Source organism: Petaurus breviceps, unplaced genomic scaffold (assembly GCF_028583685.1).
Source record: "Petaurus breviceps papuanus isolate PSGF00001 unplaced genomic scaffold, PetGlider_PUasm1.0 174, whole genome shotgun sequence".
Lineage (NCBI taxonomy): Eukaryota > Metazoa > Chordata > Mammalia > Diprotodontia > Petauridae > Petaurus > Petaurus breviceps.
Window position 1 is genome coordinate 15,104,031 of NW_027185761.1, and position 22,562 is coordinate 15,126,592.

At 39.1% G+C, this 22,562-nt stretch overlaps 1 protein-coding gene across 1 annotated transcript in view; it reads right to left on the bottom strand.

The window, feature by feature from the left end:
* ISY1 (ISY1 splicing factor homolog) overlaps positions 1-22,562 on the bottom strand; it is a 224,957-nt gene that overhangs the window by 21,112 nt on the left and 181,283 nt on the right. Inside the window, exon 2 of the mRNA XM_069083796.1 lies at positions 2,177-2,255. Within this exon, the coding sequence (XP_068939897.1) occupies positions 2,177-2,179 (3 nt within the window). The 5' untranslated portion in view covers positions 2,180-2,255. The remainder of the gene's footprint in view (positions 1-2,176; positions 2,256-22,562) is intronic.

Sequence of the window (22,562 nt, forward strand, 5' to 3'; positions counted from 1 at the left end):
CTCATCAACTTCTATGGATTCAATTATCATTTCTATGCTGATGAATCACAAATCAATTTATCCAGCCCTAACCTCTCTGCTGACCTCTAGTCTCCCATCTCCAACTACCTGTTGGACATCTTAAACTGGATATCCTGTAGATATATTAAATTCAACACGTACAAAATAGAACTCATTATCCTGCCCTCATGCCTTTCCCTTTCCAAACTTCCCTATTATGGTTGAGGGCACCGCCATCTTCTCAGTCCCCAAGGCTGGCAACCGAGGTGTCATCTGTGACTACTCATTCTCTCATTTCTCATGTCCAATCTGTTGCCAAGACTTGTCAATTCTCCCTTTGTAACATCTCCCACATCTCTAATATAGGACCCCCTTCTCTCCTCTGATACTGCCACCATTCTAGTGCAAGCCCTCCTCACGTCACACCTCGACCACCACATAGCCTGCCTGTCACAAGGCTCCCCCCACTCAGCTGTCAAACCAATCTTCCTACAACACAGATCTGACCATATTACCTCCTCCCCAATTCAATAAATCCCAATGGCTTCCCCTATCACCTCCAGAATCAAATGTAAAGTTCTGTTGGGCAAAAAAGTCCTTTAAAACATGCTTTCCTTCCTCCCCTTAGCCCCAACTCATCTTCCTAGTCTTTTTACACCTTAATAACCAGCACATATCCTGCAATCCAGACACTGGCTTCTTTGCTTTTCCTCAAACAAGACAGTCATCTCCAAGCTCTGGACATTTTCAAGCATGGAATTCTCTTTCTCATCCCTATCTCTGAGCTTTGTTGGTTTCCTTCAAGTCCCAGCTAAAATGTTAATTGTACAAGATGCCTTTCCAGATTCCCATTAATATTGGTGCCATCCTCTGCTTATTAGCTCCACCTACCTTGTATGTAATCTTGTTTGTTCATAACTGTTCACCTAACATGTCCTCCATTAGACTGTGAGCTCCTGGGGAGTGGGGAGTCTTTTCTTGGGGGGGAGTGGATTTCTTTGTATCTCCAGCACTTATTCCAGTGCTTCGCACATTAATAAAAGTGCACTTTTATTTTAAAATATTTTTAAATCAACATTTTAAAAGTACTTTAAAAGCACTTAACATGAGCTTGCTGACTGAAGAACAAAAAATTACTGAGTACTCAGGAAGATGCAGTGGAAAGAATGCAGGATTTGGAAATCAGAGGATGTGGATTCAAATCCTGGTTCTGTCACTACCGGTGTGAACATGAGCACATCATTTAATCTCACTAGACTTCAGTTTCCTCATTTACAAAAAGAGGGGGCTGGATGAAATGGCCTCTGAGGTCCCTTCTAACTTTAAATCTGTGACTCTCCTTCCCATCAACCCCAGTAGACTGCTAGCTCCTATCTCTTTTCATGTATTCTCTAGGGTACAATCTTATACATAAATATTTGTTGAATTAAATATAGCTGTACACAGCAGACCCAGTACTAATGTTGTACACAGGCTAGTGACAGGAGGATTCAGCTTTAAGGTACATAAAAAAGAGAAAACGAAGGGCTGTAAAAACGCTTAATTTAGACAGACAGACAGGTGTTTTACTTTTCTCCTAGTCAGGTTAATACTAGTATTATTATCAGTTCTAGTTTACGCATTAGTTGGGATTCAAACCCATGTCTTCAGTCTCCAAATCGTGCTAACAGGGAGAGGGGAAATCCTATTCAATTCAGCAAACACTTACTTTGGGGGAAATGCACGGGTTAGAGAAGGCCTGGCAGGACTGAATAACGGAATTTAGGAAGATTCAGGGGAACAAGAAAAGACAAAGTCCCCTGCCCTTGTCTCACTCACACCCAGCAGACAATGCAGGGGCTTTCTAAGGTCCGTTTGACAGAGGGTGAAACTGAGGTTCGGAAGGGGAAAGAGGAGCCGAATTTCAGCTCCAGGAGGGCAGGAACGGTTTCCTTCCATCTCCAGCACTGACGCAAGGTGGGCGCTAAATAAGCGCTTGGGGATCGCAGCCCCCATTCATTAATTCGTCAATCGGCATTTACTAAGCGCCCCCTCGGTGCCAGGCACTGCACTGAGCCCTGCCTTCAGAGAGCTCACAATCTATTTTCCTAGGATGCTTTTTCTGACAGTCAGTGACCTCCGCCCACCGACCCCGCAGGGGTTCGAGGCTTCAAGCTCCCCCATCCCCCTCACTCACCATAGTGCTTCGGCTTCTCCCGGGGCCGCCTCGGCTCCCAGCAATAACACTCTACCGTAAGCCAGAGAAAGACAGCTGTGCGCAGGCGCCAGGTTGACCCGGAAGGAATAAAAGGAAGAACAGGAAGTGAAAGGAGAATAGACGCTGGAAGGAATCTTGGACTCGGGCGCTTGCGCACTAGAACATCCGGCCAATGACGTCCACCATCACGCTTGCGCAATTCGTCTGGCGTGGAGGGTGGAGGGTGGAAGGAAGCCTATATCATTCGGACTTGGTTTGCGCCAGCGCAGTAAGTGTTAGTAATTAGGTGAGCCGGCGCCCTTGCTTAGCGCGACACGTGATGTTAAAGAGGAATCGCGAACCTCGCGTTAAAATGCTTTTACCTCATTTCCGTTTCCCAGCCATCTTTCTGTCTTGATAGAATCTTCTCTTTTCCAATTAAATCAGTTAATTGATTCAATTTCGGAAACGCGTATTAATTGCCTACTGTGTCTAAGAGATCTGTACTGGCTTTAGAGTGCTGCCCTCCCTTGCCAAGGAGCTTACACTCTGAAGGCAGCTTGATGCAAGCATGGGCTCTGGAGCCCTCTGAGACGTGGGTTCAAATCATACCTTCTCATTAAGATTTACTCCCCGTGTGCATTTTGACAAGTCTACCTCTTTGTGCCTCAGTTTCCCCATAAGTCATGGGTTAAGCAGTTGTTCACCGAGGTCCTTTTCGGTCTATGATCCTAGAAGGACAAAAAGTTCTTCGAAGAAAGACCGAGCAGTCATTTAGCGGTACTTAACTAAAAGGCTGCTTTTTGGTCGGTCGCCTGCTCCCAGCTGGACAGGTTCGTGCTCTGCGCGTCCCATTTAGGATAGGGCTGAGAGAGTTAAAACTGAAAGGACCTTTTTTTCAGAGACCAACTTTATGTTACAGATAAAGGAAGCCAAGGCTCAGGTTAAATGCCTTCCCCAAAGGCAGACTGGCAGCAGAGCCCAGCTGCGAATTCAGGAGCGGACTCAGAATCCCATGCTCTTTCCAATGTACTGCATGGGATTATAATTAAGTACTTAAAAAATAATTATTATTTAAGCACAATAAATAGTAATACACGGAAGTTGAACCAATTTGTCCAAGATATGACCCTCTTACGAACAGAGCCTTAGGGCAATGTTGCAAAAGACTGGTGAAGGTATGTAGTAGTTGTTCCCTAAGTTTCCAGGTGTTGGTCAGTGATGAAGACCTAGCAGAGAGATTTGGGAGTCAGAAAACACAGGTTCGTGTGCCAGCTTTGCAGTTTATTATCTGCCTGTCTCTACAAATTTTCTTATCTCTTTGGATCTTTCTTCATCTGCAAATGGAAAGATTGGAATGGGTATTCTATAAGTCTAAAGTCAGTGAGTCACAGAATCTCTACTTTGGAAGGGACATCAGCCTGGACCTGAACAAGAATCCATTCTAGAGCACGGATGATGTTGGCGAGGAACGAGTTTGGATGAACAGCACAGAAAGATGTTCTGAGATCGATGTGAACCTTGTTGAAGAAGATGTATTTCCTCCTGGAGGAGAGAAATATGACCTAAAGAGACCGTTATAAGCATCCAAGTAGGCTGATCCAAGGCTTTCCTTGGATTTACTTAATTTCAGATAAGCTGGAATACTTGTTCATAGGCAAATGGATAAACCAAAATATGTATTGGGCAAATCAAATAAGCAAAAATGATTCAGAATACACCTAACACATTTGTACCCTTTTGTGCATTACTCAATTTTACCATACAAGGAGATGATGATGATGATGTCAAGCAGTTTGGTCCTGAGAAGGGGAAACTCTAATACTGTGACAACAGCCTCTGTAGAAATAGATAGTATAAAAGTCTCTAAGAACATTCATGTTGTCTTCTTCTCTTAAATCCATTTTGTAGTCTTTTTATGAGGAGAAAAAGCTATTATTAACATGACAAATGTAATTTTGAGATTCAATTAGAATCAAATTGCTGAAGGTTTCTGTAAAGTGAAACTGAGATTGAAGCATGGCATTTCCCAGGTTCCTTAGAAGCAATAGGGAGATGGCAAGGAAACATTTCATAAAAGACCATAAATTTTCGAACTGGAAAGTATTTTAGAGGTCTTCAAGTCCAACTTTATTTATTTTACAGATGAGAAGCTGAAGTCCAGGAAAGTGAAATGACTTCCCCATGATTGCACAGGTAATTAGTGTCAGTTAAAAAAAAAGAACTCTTGTCTCTTGATTCTCAACACAGTGCTCTGGCCACTACACCATGTAGTTTGCACTATCTCCATTTTGTGAGAAAGCCCAATGTAAACTTCAGAAATTAGAGGTAAAGACCTGGGGTATCACAGAACTTGGAGTCACCAGACCTGGATTTGAATCCTTGTTCAATTTACCGTGTGTGAACTTTGATTTTGAGATGGTGTAACATTCAGGTGGAATTAGGTAACACATCATTTAAAGTGTGGAACTCTTGGAAGAGGTCAGGGTGGAGATAAAGATTTGAGATAATTTTGTGCAGAGTAATAATGGCAGGAGTGGAAAGGGAGGAGAAGGAAAGAATCTACATTTAAGAAAAATGTATTGGGTTTTTTTATTGTCATAGTTACTTCCTAATAATTCCTCATCTTACCCCCAACAGAACCCTCTCTTCTGACAAAGAAATAGAGTTAGGCAAAACAAAATAATATGTTGGCCATAACTGATAACTTATGCTTCATTCCACACCTATAGTCTACTACTTTTTTTTTTTTTGCTTTTGGAGGGGGAAAGGCAGGGCAATTTGGGTTAAGTGACTTGCCCAAGGTCACACAGCTAGTAAGTGTTAAGTGTCTCAGGCCAGATTTTGAACTCAGGTCCTCCTGACTTCAGGGCCTGGGCTCTATTCACTGTACCACCTAGCCACCCCCAAGTCTACTACTTTTCTACCAAGATGAAGGAGAGGCATCCTTCATGATTGGGACTCTGAAGTCACCATCATCAGAGTTCTAATGATTTTCATTGTTTTCCTTTGCATTATATGATTATTACGTAAATTGTTCTCTTGGTTTTGCCTCATTGTGCATTATTTCATACAAGACTTCCCAGGCTTCTTGAATTTTTCATTTTCCATGTTTCTTATGTTGCAATTATATTCTATTTTTATTCAGCTAGTTTGCAAATAATGGGCACAAAAAATACTGATATAAATATTCTGGTATATATGAGACTTTTTCCCCTGTATTTGACTTCCTTAAGGATAGCAGAAGCATAATTTTCTCAATGTGTAGGTACAGTTTCTAGAATAATTCCAAATTGTTTTTCATAATGTTTGGACCAATTCACAATTCCACTAAAGGACTATTAATGTACACCTGACTTTCCATAATGCTCCCAGAATTTACCAATTTCATGTGTTCCTATCTTTGCTAATCTGATGGGAAAGAGGTGAAACCTTAGAGTTATTTTATTTTGTATGTCTATTATTAGAAACCTGGAGCATCCTTTCATATGGGTTTTTATAGTTTGTATTTCTTCTTTGGAAACTGTTTACACCCTTAACCATTAATCTGCTGGGGAACTAAGACCTCTACTTAACCATTAATCTTACATATAAAATTGTACCATTTTCCTATAAATCTTGTCAGAGATATTTGCTGTGAAGATTTTTGCTATGTTGCTCCTTATTTTAGTTACATTGCTTTTGTTTGTGCAAAGCAATGTTTCATTCATGTCCTTGACACAATTTTATCTTTTACAATCACCTCTATTCCTTGTTTTGTTAAGAATTCTTCACTTAGGGGCAATTAGGTGGCGCAGTGAGTAAGAGCGCCGGCCCCAGAGTCAGGAGGACCTAGGATGAGTTCTGGCCTCAGATACTTAATACCCACACAAAATAACTGGCCTTGTTTTGGGCAAGTTACTTAACCCCAATTGCTTTAAAAAAAAAAAGAATTGTTCACTTAGATTTCTTACAAGGTGCCTCCTTTCATTTTTTTAAAAATGGTATCACCTTTCATATTAATGTCAAGTACCTACGTAGAGCCTATTTTGGTGCCTGTTGTAACACAATGATGTAAATGTTATTTCCTTTTTATTGTGTTCTGCTTTTCCACAAGGATTTCTTGTTGAACAGTATGTCCTTACCCCCAAAATAATATTAATTTTATGAACAATAGGCTACTATGTTCAATTTCTTCACTCTTGCTTACTTAATATATTCCATTGATTAACTTTCCTATTTTTAAAACAGTTCCAAATAGTTTTGATGATTACCATTTTCTAATACAGTTTGAGATATGATAATGCTAGGTCTCTTTCATTACTGCTTTCCCCTCATGTTCTAGCTCTATGAAGTAAGTCTTTCATCAGTTTAAATGGTATGGCACTAAATGTGTAGTGACATCATTTATGTAGTAAAGCCATTTCTTCTAAGAACAATCAATATTTCTTTAATTATTTAAGTCTTCCTATATTTCTGTAAAAAAAGTATTCATGAGTCCCCAGTATGTCTTGGCAGGTTAACTACCAGATATTGTTTACATTTTGCAGTTATTTTTTAATGGAATTTCTTTTTCTATCATCTCCTGCTGGTTTTTAGTAGCAACATACAGAAAAGCTGATAATTTTTGTGGGTTTTTAAAAAATAATCTGCTACTTTACTGAAGTAATTAATTCCTTCAATTAACTTTTTCATTGAACCACTGGGATTCTCTAAATGAGTCTCATATCATCTGGGGATGCCACATTTAAAAAATAAGAAAAAGAGTAGCAAAGGAAAAGTTATCAAATAAGTAATAAACACCACAACCATGATCATATAGTATCACAATAGTCTAGAAATTAAAGAGTACCAGGAAGCACGTGTCATTAATAGAATCAGATGCTATTGAGAAGTTAAGGAAAATAAGAATATCTCCTTCTCCAAAGTCATTGGATTTAATGATTTTTAAAATGATTGGTGATTTTGGAGAAAGCAGTTTCAATAGAGTGTAGAAGATGAAACCAAACTGTAAAGGATTTGAACAGTGTGAGGGAAGGAAAATGGAGAGACAGAGGAATATCATGGTTAATGGAATGGTTGTTTTTAGGCTAGAGGTAGCCTGAACAAGACAAAATGAAAAGAGTCAACAGTTGCTGTTCAACACTATCCAACTCTTCATGACCCCATGGACCAGAGTATGTCAGAGCCAACAGAGGTGGTGACAAAAAGGATGTGTGAGATAGAGGGGACAATTGATGGAGCAAGGTCCCAGAGGAGACAGGAACGGATGAAATAAGAGACTTGGGTAGAAAGATTAGCCTCAGAAAGGAAGAAGGCAAACTCATCGTCTAAGACTGGACAAGAGGAAGGCATAGACAAATAACATAGGGAAGACATGGAGGAAGTTAAAGGAAGGTATACCTGCTCAGGAAAGTAACAGGTGAAGTCATTTGTTAAAAGGGAAGGTGAGCAAGTAGAATTGGAAGCTTGGGGAGAGAAGAGAATGTATGGTAGAAGTGATGTGGAGAATTTGATAGAAAGTAAACAAATTATGAATATAAATATTGCTATACCCCAGTGATGTTTTATAGCATTATTTGTAATTGATGCAGGCAGTTTTTCCCCAATAGCATTTTCTTTTGTTTTCATATTAAACATATTTCCACATTAGTCATGTTATAAAGAAGAATTAGAGGAGAAAGCTGGAGAATTATCTAGCACAGACTCACTCTGTGCCAGATTATTCTGGCCCACTTGTCAATACAAGCTTCACATATACTTAGGCTCCTTAAGAGTCTACCCATTTGGGCAGAGCCAAGATGGCCGTGTAGAAGTAGGAAAACTCCCTGCGTTCCCCCCATAACCACCTCAAATACCTATAAAAATGACTCTAAACAAACTTTAGGGCTACAGAAACCACAAAGTGACAGAGAGAAACAAATCTCCCACTGAAGACAGCCTGGCAGGCAGACAGGAAGGGTTCATGGGAGCCCAGACCAGCCCCAAGTGAGGCCCAGTTTTAGCCTCAGGGCATCCCCTACAAGTTGGAAGAGTAGATCACCAGAAGCTATGACAGTTTCCAGAATTACCAACCCATAAATGCCAAAGACAAAGTGAGAGATCAGTGTAGACTTTGGGAACAGGGAGTCCGGGAGTGCAGTCCAGCCTCTGCCCCAGGAGGGAGAAGCAGCTGAGGCACAGTGTTAGCCACGGCTGCTTCAGAGCTCCTGGCCTGCACATTGTAGGGGAACCAAGCAACCATTCTGAGAAGTAATCACTCTTGCTCTAACCTGCTTGGATCTGGATTGCTGTCTAGGATGGAGGTCCTGGGGTGTGTGACCAGTCAACCAGAGCTTGTGGAAGCTTCAGAGAGGGCAGCCAACTAATAGCTCCAGCAGCTGCTAAAACCCCAGTGATTTGGGACAAATCTCTCCTCTCTGGAAGCAGAGTTCTACTGTGGCAAAAAGCTCAAAAGTCAAGTAATTGAGTGGCAACATGAGCAAGCAAAGGAAGCAAAGCAAGTACAGCAATCCGACTTTAGTTTCCTATTTGGGGAACAAAAAGGATCAAAGCATGGAACAGGAGGAAGACAACAAAGTCAGAACTCCTGCACCAACAGCTTCCAAGAAAAATATGAAGTAGTTACAGGCCATGGAGGAGCTTAAGAAGGATTTTGAAAACCAAATAAGAGAAGTGGAGGAAAAATTGGGAAGAGAAATGAGAATGATGCAAAAAAATCATGAAAAGAGAGTCAGCAACCTGATTTGGAGAGACACAAGAGAGAGGCAGAAGAACTTTTTGAAGCAGCACCCTCGTGGAGGCAGAGAGAGAGACTGAGAGGATTGTTGAGGGCCACTTTGAATCGCCCTGGACTTTTGAGACCTGTCCCCGGAGCTGCCAAGGACTGAGGAGACATGGCTGTTTTGCTGGTACTTTGTCTGTCTGTTTTGATGTTGTTTTGCCAGATTTGTCCACTGGTGAAAGACAGTGCTGTTGTTGAAGTCCTGGAACCTGGCTGTTGGCTAAGAGCTCCTGAGACTGTCCTGCAGACAGAGAGTGAATACTGTCCACTGGTGAAGGACAGTGCTGTTGTTGCAGGGGTCTGGGAACCTTTCTGTTGGTTCAGAGCTAGTGAGACTGTCCTGCAGACAGAGAGTGAATGCTGTCCACTGGTGAAGGACAGTGCTGTTGTTGCAGGGGTCTGGGAACCTTTCTGTTGGTTCAGAAGCCCTGAAGAAGGATTTTCTTGTTGTATGTGTACAGAAATCCTGGGAGAGGGTTTTGCTAATGTTTTCAGGGGTTATAGGTCTGTTCTGCAGACAGAGGATGAATCAATGAAGAGACTGGCAATGTATCTTGTGGCCTTGCTAAGCCTTGTCTCCCCAGGAACTAAGATTGCTGAGAACTTGCCTGGTGTCTACATGAAGAAAAGACCTCCATTTGGGTATTAAGTGCTATGCTTAAACTTGATGTAACTCTGGGGTAGATTCAATTGTGATCCAGGGGTGGGGAACTTTTGACCTTTTTGTGTTCTGTGGTTGAATAAATGAATGTACTTTACTTATGTTTGGAAACTAATCTCCATTTGAGAAGAGGGGTTTTGTGATGGACTAAATGAAGGTACAGCCTAGGGGTGGAGTAGTATTTAGAACAGGGACTTTGTAATTGATTGAATGGAAGGTCCTGGGATGGGGCAGTACTTGTAGATTATTTAATCACACTTAGTAAATGCTGTATTTTGAATGATGTCATGTTTTGATCTTCTCTATTCTTGGTTTGTCACTGAATAAAATGGAGAGCACCTATGCTGGTATTTTGAACCTTGGGAAGTTGCCTTTCCTTGGCATTACATTACAATAGGGGATAGCCAGAGTATGTGTAACAGCAAGTCATACAACTCTAATACACAATAATATAAGCAATAATGCAAAATAAGGTCATTATTGTGCAAAACATGCAAAATAAAGTAAGGCCCAAGGAGAAAAGATGGAGACTATTCTGTGACTGTAGGAATTATAGTAGTAGCAAGTAGAGAGAGTAGCAAAGAATAGTAAATTTAGCAGAGCAGAGAGGAATTTTGGAATTGAATGTCTTTAAGGATGGTGAAGAGATGGCTTGAGATTATTAACAGAGGGGAGGAGTTGGAAAGGAAACATTTTGCAGTCAGAGAAAAGGATTTCAGAATTGAGGATTTTGGAGATGGACCACTTTCCATCAGCAACTCAGCTTCCTTTGGACTTCACAGAACATCATGCCCCCAAGCTGGGTATTCCCTAGGACTTTCTCTTCCAGTTTCCTTTGTGTGTTTGGTGTCTACCCCATTAGAATGTAAGCTCTCTGAGAGCAGGGACTGTCTTTTTTCTTCTTTTAGCTGTTTCCCTAGTGCTTAGCATAGTGCCTGGCACATAGAAAAAGTGTTTTAATAAATGCTGTACTTTCAAGTATGAAGTTAAAAGTATGACCACCTTTGTGGACAACTGAAGTCAAATAGATATTGACTGTGATGTCAGGGCAAAGCCACTATTGGGAATTTTTGCAATGAGGCTAAGTGCTACCAGATGTGCCTAGGTCAGGTGGAAAGAAACTCTGTGTAGAGTCTGTCAAAGGTCAGTATGTGGTAGCTTCTCATTTTTTAAAGTTATTCTTAATTAGTAGGTGCTAAACTCTTGTATTTTCACATTGATGAAGGACTGCAAATGTTCTCTGAATTCAGCACCCTAGGAAAAAGACGTAGTCACCCTGCCCTTTATCTGGTCCCAATCAGGTACTAAGAAGGGTCATAAAGTTACATATTGAAATTTTCAAATATGATGGTAGATGGAAGACCAAGTTCCTGTGAAGCATGTCTCCTGTTTACTATGATGACAAAAGTATAAGCATATGTAACTTACATGGCTCACCATTGAAATTCAGCCATTGCCAGGATGAAACACTTAGGAAACAATTGCCCAGGGGCATTTGGCCAGTACGTGTCAGAGTTGAGATTTGAACCCAGAATTTCTTGCCTCCAAGTCAGCTCTTTATGTAATGATGTATACTATGGTCCTCTGGGTATTAATATTTTTGTATTAACTCTTGGTATTAACATTTTTTTCATTCATATGTGTAAGTGGAAAATGGTATGTTCATTTTCTACATACAGTCAGTAGGTGACTAAATTCCAATTTCAGCTGTTACTGTGCATATCACCATAAAAAAATCACTTTTCTACCTATTTTACCATGTAAGGAATTAGAACAGTATTATTTATAGTAAAACCCTACAAAAAGTTAAAACACATTTGACTGTTATTACTCAAGGATTTACATTCATTCATTCAGTAAAATGGCCATCTGCATTACCTATTCAGAGTATACAAATTGTATTTACTGGGTCCAGTTCTAGGTAAATCAATCCATTAATTACCATCTGCACTGATTATCCAAAGTATACACATCATCTTCAAGATATTGTGTCTAGTTGTGTAGGCACCACAGCTAGAGAAAGAAATTGATAAACTGGCCAGCATGGAATGGGAAAGAGAGTGATGAGTGGTTTGGGGCCTTAAGTCTATGATGACACTGCAAGTGGACATATTTTGTCTAGAGAAAAGATTCAAGGGAACCATGACAGCTATGTTCAAGTATTTTAAGGGATGTTATTTAGAAAAGGGATTCAATTTGTTGTTTGGTTTCAGAGAACTATAAGCAATAGACCAATTTAGGGTTGGTGTCAGGAAAACCTTCATTATTAGAATTGTCCCAAGAGTTGAATGGCTTATCTGAAGAAGTGGTCAATTCCCATTCCTTGGAGGTCTGGAGCTGGACGATTGATTTTATAGTGGGAACTCCTTTGTGAATGGGTTGGTCTAAATGGCCTCTGAGATCTTTTCCAATTCACAAATTCTGTGATTGATGGAATAACCATACAAGTTGCCTACCCACCTACATGTCTGAATTTGGGAAATTTTTTTCTAAGTGTTCCATCCTTATAGTACCTGAATTTCAAGAGTGAACCAAATGTAGGTGTTAGATATACTTTCCAATGTGCTTGGAAATTGGAATTGTTGTCTTCCAAGGGAGGCATGGAATGCATGGGATGATGGTATGGGAGAGTAAGGCTCTCTCCTTTCCTCTTCCTTCCAGAGTGTGTGTGTGTGTGTGTGTGTGTGTGTGTCTGTGTCTGTGTATGTGTCTGTGTGATGTCTGTGTGTCAGCAGGATACAAAGATGAATACTGCACAGTGCCTCCCCTCTCAGGACACTTAAAAGTGAGATAATGCATGTATATTAATATAATCATAGGCAGTATTCTATCTGATGAGTCTTGAGAGATCTGTAACAGAACATGTCTAACTGGGGAGAATCAAGGAAGGCTTCAAGGAGGAGGTAGCATTTAACATGGGACATGATAGTTTGGTTTTTGTCAGGGAAAGGGAAAGGGCAGAATATTCCATATTAAATTAAAAACTGGCTCTGGTGTGGGAAAATGCAAGTCATATTCAGAGAGCAGTCTAGTTGAAAATTAGGATGAGCGACTGGTATGTGATAAAGTTGAAGAGGCAGACTGTGGTCAAATTATGGAGGTTGAGTGCCAGTGAAATGTTTCAATTTTCTTTTCTGGGTAGTGGGAAATGAAGAAAGGTTTTTGATCTCTGTAGTGACATAATCAGAACTGTATTTTAGGAAGTAATCTGACAGTCCAGCCAGAATGGACTAGAGAAGGGAGTGAGCAGAAATAGATATGGCTGATTTAGAAGCTGTTAGGATAGTTTACCTGACAGATTTACTATTTCATTTTACTAAGATAGTCTGATCTCCACCTAAGGTTCTATTTGTTCAGTTATGACCCTATTTGGGATTTTCTTGGCAAAGAAACAGAAATAATTTGCCTTTTCCTTCTCCCACTCATTTGTCAGATGAGGAAACTGAGGCAAACAGTTAAGTAACTTGCTCAGGGCTACACAGTCAGATTTAAACTCAGTACTTCCGGCCTCCAGGCCCAGTGCTCTATCCACTGCACCTCCTGGCTGCCCCTAAAGTTCTACTATTTATGGTCAAATATTAATTATGGTGACACTTTACCACTTTACAAGAACTTGATCTTGAGAACAAACAGAAAAATGAATGCCCACAAATTATGAAAATGTCATAATGCTAACACTAAACCGTCATGGTCTGCTAGGTTGTGTACTAGTAGTCTCACATAACAAACAGGCACAGCTTCTGATGTCTTCTCACAATTAATTTCAAATAGGAAGGCTGTCAGGTTCTTAGGTAAACTGAACACAGCCAAAATTTTAGGCTCCCTTTTCTGAAAACCTTTTCCCCTTCTGAAGGAGGCGTCTTCTTCTGCTTCAGACACACTGTATCCTATAAATAAATAGGAAATGAACCTAATTTGTTCTATGTACTTCTTTTTGACTGATACACTTTCATGTGAATGTCCTACAATGAACCAGGAATTTTATTTTAGAAGCTTTTATCTCTGGTTTATGAAAAGCTTTGCTCTACTAAATTGAGGTGGGAAAGATATTTGCTGAAAGACCCAAGATCACACTAATTTTGATTTACACAAAATCAAATTATGGCTCAACATAAGGGGAAAACCTCTAACCATTTAGAGATGGTCCAAGGTGCAATAGGCTCCCTTGAAAAGCAGAATTCTGTCTTTGGGGATAATCAAGGGGAGTCTAACTGGCTATTTGGGATCTTGCAAAAGGACTAAATGGTCTTGGAGGTGTTATTTTATGATTTTTTTTAAAGGAAAGCCCTGAAGCCAAACACAAAGTACAGTGGTTTTCGAGTCTATATGCTCTAATTCCAACTTTTTCATTTACTATCAGGTGTGACTTGGAGCAAGTTACAGAACCACCCTGGGGATGTATCACCTGTAAAATAAGGTGTTGTACTACATAACGTTTGAGGTTCCTTCCAGCTCTAAATCTATGTAGGATCCAAATATCTTAAGTTGAAAAGGAAGGGACAAAAAGCTTAGAATCCTAAAACTTTGTACCTATTCTACACACTTTTATCAATTAATTGATACCTCATCTCCACAGGACATGTAAGCTTGTTTAGGACACAAGTAAATAAGTTTTAATTCATCTTTGTATGCCTCCCCTGCCTAAAAGAGTGTAGATGGTTGGAGTTTAGTGTTTGTTGAACTAGGTAGCCTCTTGCTCCAGTGTTTCAGGGTAAAGGGAAGCAATGTCCAGTTTTCCCTATGGAACATCAGTTTCTTCTAGGACCTGGAACTTACTCATTTGTACAGGTTTTCCTAGGCAGCCTTCTACATGCCCTTCCTCTGCCCCTATTTTTCCTTCAACCCAACCATTGAACATCTGTTTTACTGTCTGCATATGACATTATTTTAGTAAGTATTAAAGATTTTTGTGCTTTCTTGACATTCTGGAGAGGGTCTAATGATTTTTTTGGTAATGAAATTTCCACCATCACTGTCCCCCCCTCACCCCAAAAAACAGATTTCATTGAAATATACCCTGTTCTTAATAAGGGATTACTAGAATGGCCGAGAATGCTGCTGTCCTTAAGGATACAAATTTAAAAGGTCCCTTCTTTCAAGGAGCTTGTATCTCAGTGAAGTTAACACGTATGCAAATAAGAATGCACCAGATAGGGGCGGCCAGGTGGCGCAGTAAGAGCACTGGCCCCAGAGTCAGGAGACCTGGGATCAGTTCCGGCCTCAGATACTCAGCACCCACACAAAAAATAACTGGCTGTGTAACCTTGAGGAAGTTATTTAACCCCGATTGCTTAAAAAAAAAAAATGCACCAGATAAAGTAACTTTAGATGGAAAAGGCACAAATACCCAAGAAAATGGGAAAGACTGCCTATAGAAGGTGACATTTGAGAAAATTGCAACACTAATGTTGTTGGTGGAGTTGTGAACTGATCCAACCATTCTGGAGAACAATTTGGAACTATGTCAAAAGGGCTATAAAACATGCATACCCTTTGATCCAGCAATACCACTACTAGGTCTGTATCCCAAAAAGATAAAAAGGGAAAAGGGTCACATGTACAAAAATATTTTTAGCTCTTTTTGTGGTGGCAAAGAATTGAAAACTGAAGGGACATCCATCAATTGAGGAATGACTGAACAAGTTGTGGTATATGAATGTAATGGAAAACTTGTTCCAAAAGAAATGAGCAGGTGGCTTTCAGAACCTGGGAAAACTTGAATGAACTGAAGCTGAGTGAAATGCACAGAACCAGAACATTGTACCCACAGTAACAGCAACATTGTGTGATGATCAGCTTTGATAGACTTAGCTCTTCTCAGCAATACAAGGATCTAAGCCAAGTCTAAAAGACTCATGATGGAAAAAGCTATCTACATTCAGGGAAAGAACTATGGAGTCTGATTGCAAATTGAAGCATTACTTCCTTTCTTGTGGTTTTCCCCTTTTGTTCTGATTCTTATTCCACAACATGATTAATCTGGAAACATGTTTAATGATTGTACATGTATAACCTGTATCAGATGACACACCGTCTGAGTGGGGGAAAATTTGGAAATCTTACACACATTTTTAAAAAGTGGGTGATGTCTGGGCTGAGTCTTGAAGGAAACCAGAGATTATAAGAAGTAGGGGGGAGGTGAATTTGAGTATTCCAGACACTGGGACAACCACCAAGATGGGAGATAAGCATCACATGTGTAAAGTAGCAAGGATGACAATATAGTTTAGTACCACAACGTATGAAGGCAAACAATATCTAAGAGGAGCCACCTGGTGGTTTTAAAAGCCAGAGGATTTTATATTTGACCCTAAATCTAAAAGACAGGCCCTGGAGTTTTATTGAATAAGGGGTAGAGGATGGCAGTGACATGATCAGATCTACACTTTTAGGAAAACCATTTTAGCAGCTTTTCGGACTGGTGAAACTAATTAGCGAGCTACAACAATCCAGGTAGAGGATGGGGACCTGATTTAGGATAGGGGCTGTATAAAGTGGAAACGGGGATATTAAGGAGAGACTATAAAGATTTGACAACTGACGAGATATAGTGAGAAACCGAAGGTTTCAAGAGTTATGAACCTAAACAATTAAAGATCACTTGACAATGTTAGGAAAATTTTTGGAGAAAGGATAAATTGTTCTGGATATGTTGCATTTGAAATGCCTGCAGGACATAATTTGAAATGTCCCTTGTTAAGAATGAAAATGAAAGAGGGGATAATAGTGTCAAAGGATTAGATGGGAGGAAAATATGATTTTCACAGTACTGGAGAAAAAAACTGCAACTTTGGGTTTTATTCAATTATTTCTGGGTGTTTCACATTTTCACAAACTATTACGTTATTCTTAATTAGCAGTACTCTATGCCAGATCCTAAAGTGTTCCCTAATGATTGAATTCAGATTCTGAGATGTCTTTTAAGAACTTAAAAGTTCTTAAAAGAGAATATTTTCTCATCTCTGTGCCTGGGATCCTTGGGAGTCCAGTGGGACTGTTTGTTGCAAAGGGCTTGAGAATCCACAAGACACCAAGCATTGTTACTTTCATTTTTATTTCCAACAAAATATGTGGGTGACCAGTATAAGCAGCAAACACATCTTCTGTATAATGAACATATGATCTTTTACAATGAGTTACTATTATTTATCAAACATACACACATGTTATTGTTGATTAATAAAATGCAAATTAATTCTGAAAGTGTTAACTGGATTCAAAGAAACCTTTTATGATTATGTATTTTCTAACTAAAGTCCTACTATGATGCTTCACGATAGCCTGAGGCAAACCCAAGTTCTCAAAGTGCAAGTGAGCTCTAGTAGGCTCCACCATGAAAAATACAAAGAAACCCTCAGTCCTTAGGCCCTTAGTTGCTCCTTCAGTGGTATTAACAGAGTGGTGAGAAAAGGAACAAAGGGTGTTAAGAATCACAAAGACCATCTGTAGGCATTGATTTAATTGTTAATATTCATAAAAGTGGGACACTGGTCCAATTACCAAGCCAACATATTATGTGAAAAACTGAAAATAACATCAACATTGAAATTTTTACTATAAATAAAACTAGGAGCTAAAACTGTAAGATTAAAAAAACTTGCAGAGAGTTTCGATGCAAAAGCGAGAGTAGGAAAGGCTGTCAAAAATGATCAAAAAAGGGAACAAATCAGAATAAAAATGAGAAGATACTGAAACAAATTAAAAAGCTCTAATTCAATCTACTTAAATAAGCTATTGATGCTGGAAAATGAGTAATAAAGGAATGTCAACAAAGACCAGCACCATTTTCTATAGAAGTAGAATAAGCAACTTAAAAGTTGAACTTAAAATTGCCTCTGCTAGCAAATACCTGAAAAAATATGGCAGCCAAGGACCATACTTGTGTAAACCCATCTACAAAGATCTTATCACTTTATAAACCACTGAGAGGCAGTAGAGAAAAACTGGTTTACAGAAAAACTGACAAGAGACCCCTTTAAGCCAGATCATCCCATTAACATTTAAGGAATGGCACTCAAAGGTTGATAAGATAAAAAAATAATGTTAACAAACGCCAATATACACAAAGGATGTCTGTGCAGAAGGCAACTTGTATAATTATTAGGGCACAAAGATGCTGACATTCAAAACAACTCAAGCAGAGAAAAACAATCTTCAAAAAAAACAAAACATGTATGATGACTACCAAAAAGAGATTGTGAAAATATCAATAAGCAGCCCATAAGCCTTTCTTGTGTCTACTCAAATCTTTTGAGACAACTTATGCAAACATCACTCTTGATTAAAATATCACAACAGGCAAGACTTTGAGAAGCCATGCTCTAACAGAGACATCATCTTCAATCATACAACAGTGAGGTGGTGAGGATATGAGGCAGTATTTTATTTGATAGAATAGCCATCTTCTAGCCTCTACTTGTGTCCCATATATATGTGGTAATATCATATAAGACTCCTTGCCAGATATAACTTTTATGCTTCTCTGATTATGAACAAGTCAGGCATTAAACAGGGAAATGTATGCTCTCCAAGTCTGCCAATGCCTCAACAAGGATGCTGTTTGCAGATAAGATAACATCTGCACTTTACTAAATGAGATCACCCTCAAACACCCTCAATCACCCTCAAATTTGGTCTAACTATCAAGGTAGGACAAACCATGTCGAAGATATATTCCATCTTTGACATACAGTTAGATAGATGGCCCACACAGCTGCTCCACTGACAGGACTGCAGATGGACAATGAGCTGGACTCAGAACTGAACAGAAGGCACTTATTTGCCTTTCAGAAAAGGGACAGTACTTTGAACAACCCTTATCTCCTTTATACAAAAATCTCCCTTAAAAAAAAATGTTCTTTTTTCTGGCGATGCTATTTGGATGTAAATAATGGAATACCACAATCCCTGAGGAATCAATTACTGGTCACCCAAAGGGCACTGGAGAAATGCTTAGTGGCCTTTCCTTAACATGCTGCAATATGTGACCAAGGACATACTGCACACACAAACCAAGTGTCAAGAGATGTATGACCATACAAAGGGATGGGTCAGTCATAAGACCAATCAACAACCATAAGTAATGAGGCCCACCTGTCTACAATCTCCAGAACATGGGTGGATCTCCTGTGGAGGACTGAAAGGAAGACATGGACTTTTAATGGTGCACAGGATGAGAAAGCATCAATAGATTACAATTTGAATTGCTCAAGCACATCCCATGTCAAAGATATCATAGACCTACTGAGGTACTGGTGTCAGAAGTATTTTCTCAGTCAATGGATACTAACAGAAGTATCATCATAGAGGCTCACCTTTTTGGGGAGGGGGGGAGACCTTTTGGTTGGGAAACTTTTATAACCAAAAAACTTGTTTGTAATGTTATCAGTTTATCAGTCACTAAATAGTGAGGCTCACTCTCATCTAATGTAATATGCCAGTATTGTTTCCTTTGAAGGCCCATGTCTAATAATTAATACCTAATTTTATACATGTTTAAAAAAATTAAAAAGCAAAAACATACAGTTATAGCATATTTTAGAAAACAGGGCCCTGAATCCATGCAAGCCTTATCTCTCTGGCACCATCTCCTTCAGGTCAAAAGTCATAACACATGGAACATGAGAGTAAAGTTCTGAGATAAATGCTAGCTCTTTGTCCTGGAGAGACTTAAGTCCATGATCCAAGTTGTAACAATTCTTTTTAAAATTGCTTTATAAGGAAGAAGTCAAAATTGAAGGAAATGTTTGGTTATCACCTGTTTTTTGTAGAAGTGAATTCAGTAAAAGTAATTTTCTTAAAATCAATTAACTTGTTTTTCTACTAGGTTTTGACAATTTTCAGACTTAATTATCTAGTTTTATCTTTTGTAAATACTATGAGAACAGAATGCAAAAGCATGACAGAATGCCTATCTTTTCTAGTCCACAGGGCTCTAACACCCCAAAGACACTGAGCAAACAAACCAGTTAACCATTCTGGGATAGGATTAAACTAGTTTTAGGATGATTAGGTTGGGGCAGGAAGGGGGACAGGACTTTTGGTCTCTATTCAAGAGAATTAACAGGACAAAGAGCATTATCTTTATAGGATACAAAATTGTCTACACCAAAACACTTTTCTGCAAACTTCCTCTGAAAGCTGTTAAGAGTTAGTTATGGGGGCAGCCAGGTAGCACAACAGCGAGTAAGAAAGCTGGCCCCTGAGCCCTGAGTCGGGAGACCAGGGATTGGTTCTGGCCTCAGATACTTAACACCCACATAAAATAACTGGCCGTGTAACCTTGAGCATGTTACTTAACCCCAACTGCTTTAAAAAAAAAAAAAGTTAGTTGTGGCAGAAGGGCAGGAGAACATATAACATCACTCACTGTGATTTTGGTTTTGGCTAACAGAACCAAAGAAATACTGAATCAGCCTTTCTGAATATTCACAAAAGAAATACCATAGACAAATATTTATTTAACAAGCAATTTGAAGCTATTTAGTCAATGGAGGGATTTTTCAATGATTCTATAAAAAGCCATCTACATAGTGAAAATGCATCAGTTAAAACTTCCAGGGCCATGCAAGTAGCTTTCAAAAGGATCTGCCAATTTCCACAACAAGGAAAATTAAATGTTTATCATTTATTAGAGCTAACATATTAAAGACAGTAGTAACAACCAAAGCACTGATGCACATTTAATCTCTATTTAGGTTCCCTGGAAAATCAATGTAGACCATGTTTGTTTCCATTTTTTAGGCACTGGAGCATATTACTATCTTTACATTATTATAAAATATTAAATTGATTTCTAAATCTTTTACAGCTATAGAGCAGATGACTAGATTGGTTTTTAGGATATATTGTTCTCTATTTGCTGTCAAGTTCCTTAGGAAGTCAATCCTCAAATTATAAATAGCATTGGTTCCATGGAAAAATAGATTATTTTGGAAGGGGGAGGGGAGGGCAATTTGGGTTAAGTGACTTGCCCAAGGTCACATGGCTAGTTTTTGTGTTAAGTGTCTGAGGCTGGATTTGAACTCAGGTCCTCCTGACTCCAGGGCTGGTGCTCTATTCACTGCACCACATAGCTGACACAAAGGGACCATTTCTTTAAGGCTATCCTTCGTAGATTAAAAAAATATATATTCCATTTTGAAACGTGTTCTTCAGGGACAATGTTCACATGAAACTTAACTGCCTTGTGCCAGCTCTGGTTTATTTATTAGGACAAGTCAGAATACTCCTAATACATACAGGATATTCTGAATGTTAATAAATTTTCAATGTTAAGTTTAAATTTTATTTCTATCCATCAATTCTTAGTCCTTAGCACAGAACATTTTATCAAGACAGCTAATATTTGCCTTATATTTACCATCACACTTTTAAAACTCATTAATCATGTCTTTGGACTTATCAATGTCTTTGGATAAACTTAGTTTTCTCAAAACAAAGGGTAAGAGTTTTGTTTCATCTTAGAATGACAATGTTCAGAGTAGCCACATTCTGAAAGTAATGTGAAAAATTGCTTAGAGTGAGCTAGGCAATGTGCAAAGTACTCAGCTAAGAAAAGAACTGTACCAAATAAAACCAGGCTAGTAAATGGTAAAAGTAGATGGCTTAAGGGATAGTTACAAAGCAGCTGGTAAAAGGAAAAGGCAGCCAAAGAAGGATATATATTCTGTAACTCCCCACCCCAGAAGAGGGAAATACAAATATGAACTAGATCTTTCAGCACCCCATTAAGTTTAAAAAAAAAAAAAAGCCTTTCATGACATATTTGTGGTAATTTAATTAAGATTGCTAGCACACCTGTAATCAGAAATTCCCCCAAGCCAAGTATCATTTCCAAAATATCAACTGGTCCAAATCCCTATATTTTTAAAACTGTAAGTGGATATGCTTTGAAAGGTGCCAAATTGAAGCACTCTGCTGATCCAGAGAACAGGTCATTTTCTAATGCTGAGTTGGATTCCTGAAAGCACAAACCTATCATGAGTCCTTGGTGCATTATTTGTCTTAGATGTAACCAATTCGTCAGTGAGTAAGTTAATTCCATCACCGATGCCTTTCGTTGCTGAAGGTCACATTAATTCTTTGGGGCAGGAGTGGAGTTCTTGACCTACCACCTAATACAGAGGAAGAGAAAGGGGGAACCTTTTCAATTAAAAAAAAAACTCAAAACAAGAATACACAGACTGATTAAATTAACAGGTTGTTTTATTATTGAAATTTTATTTAAGAAAAAAATGCTGGCATCATGGTAGATGAATGGCACTTCATAGCAAAATGTTAACACAAGGTAGCTTCCTTGCTGGGTATACCTGGGTTGAAAGTAATACTCAATTGGTAAAGAGCGTGGTTAGAGGCTGACCTTCCCAGAACCCCTTAACTTCAGAAGAGCAATTGTTTGATAATCAGTACCCCCAGGCACCTTCTCCCATGTGCATACCTCCATTTCTAGAACAGGTGGCCCAACACAAGCCAACTCACTACTACCAGCAAACAATTTGAAGTGCCAGAAAACACAGGACTGCATCATGATGTCAGCTAATTATCCTAACAGACACTACTAACTACTTACTTCTTCCTTTTGCCTCTTTGATGTTACTGGGCACAACTAAACTGGCTTCCCCTCCTCCAAGAACTGCCATACAAATGAGGAAAATGACTTACCACATCAAATGTTTCTATTAAAACTCTTTCCCCTCAAGTTCTTCAGTAATGTTCAACATTTTTATTCAATAGTTCTACAGACACACTTAAGGTTGAATCTTTCCTCAAAATAGAATATAAACTTGCTAAGTTAGTGGAAGAACAATGCTCCACACTTCTAGCAAGCCCATGCAAAGTGACAGCCAGGAACGTGGGCCACTTGCATTAAGGCATTGATGTGACAAGATTATACTTCAATGAAGTTTGACTTAGCTATGAGTATCTGTCATCCAAAGAGTTTCTCTTCAGGCACTACAATG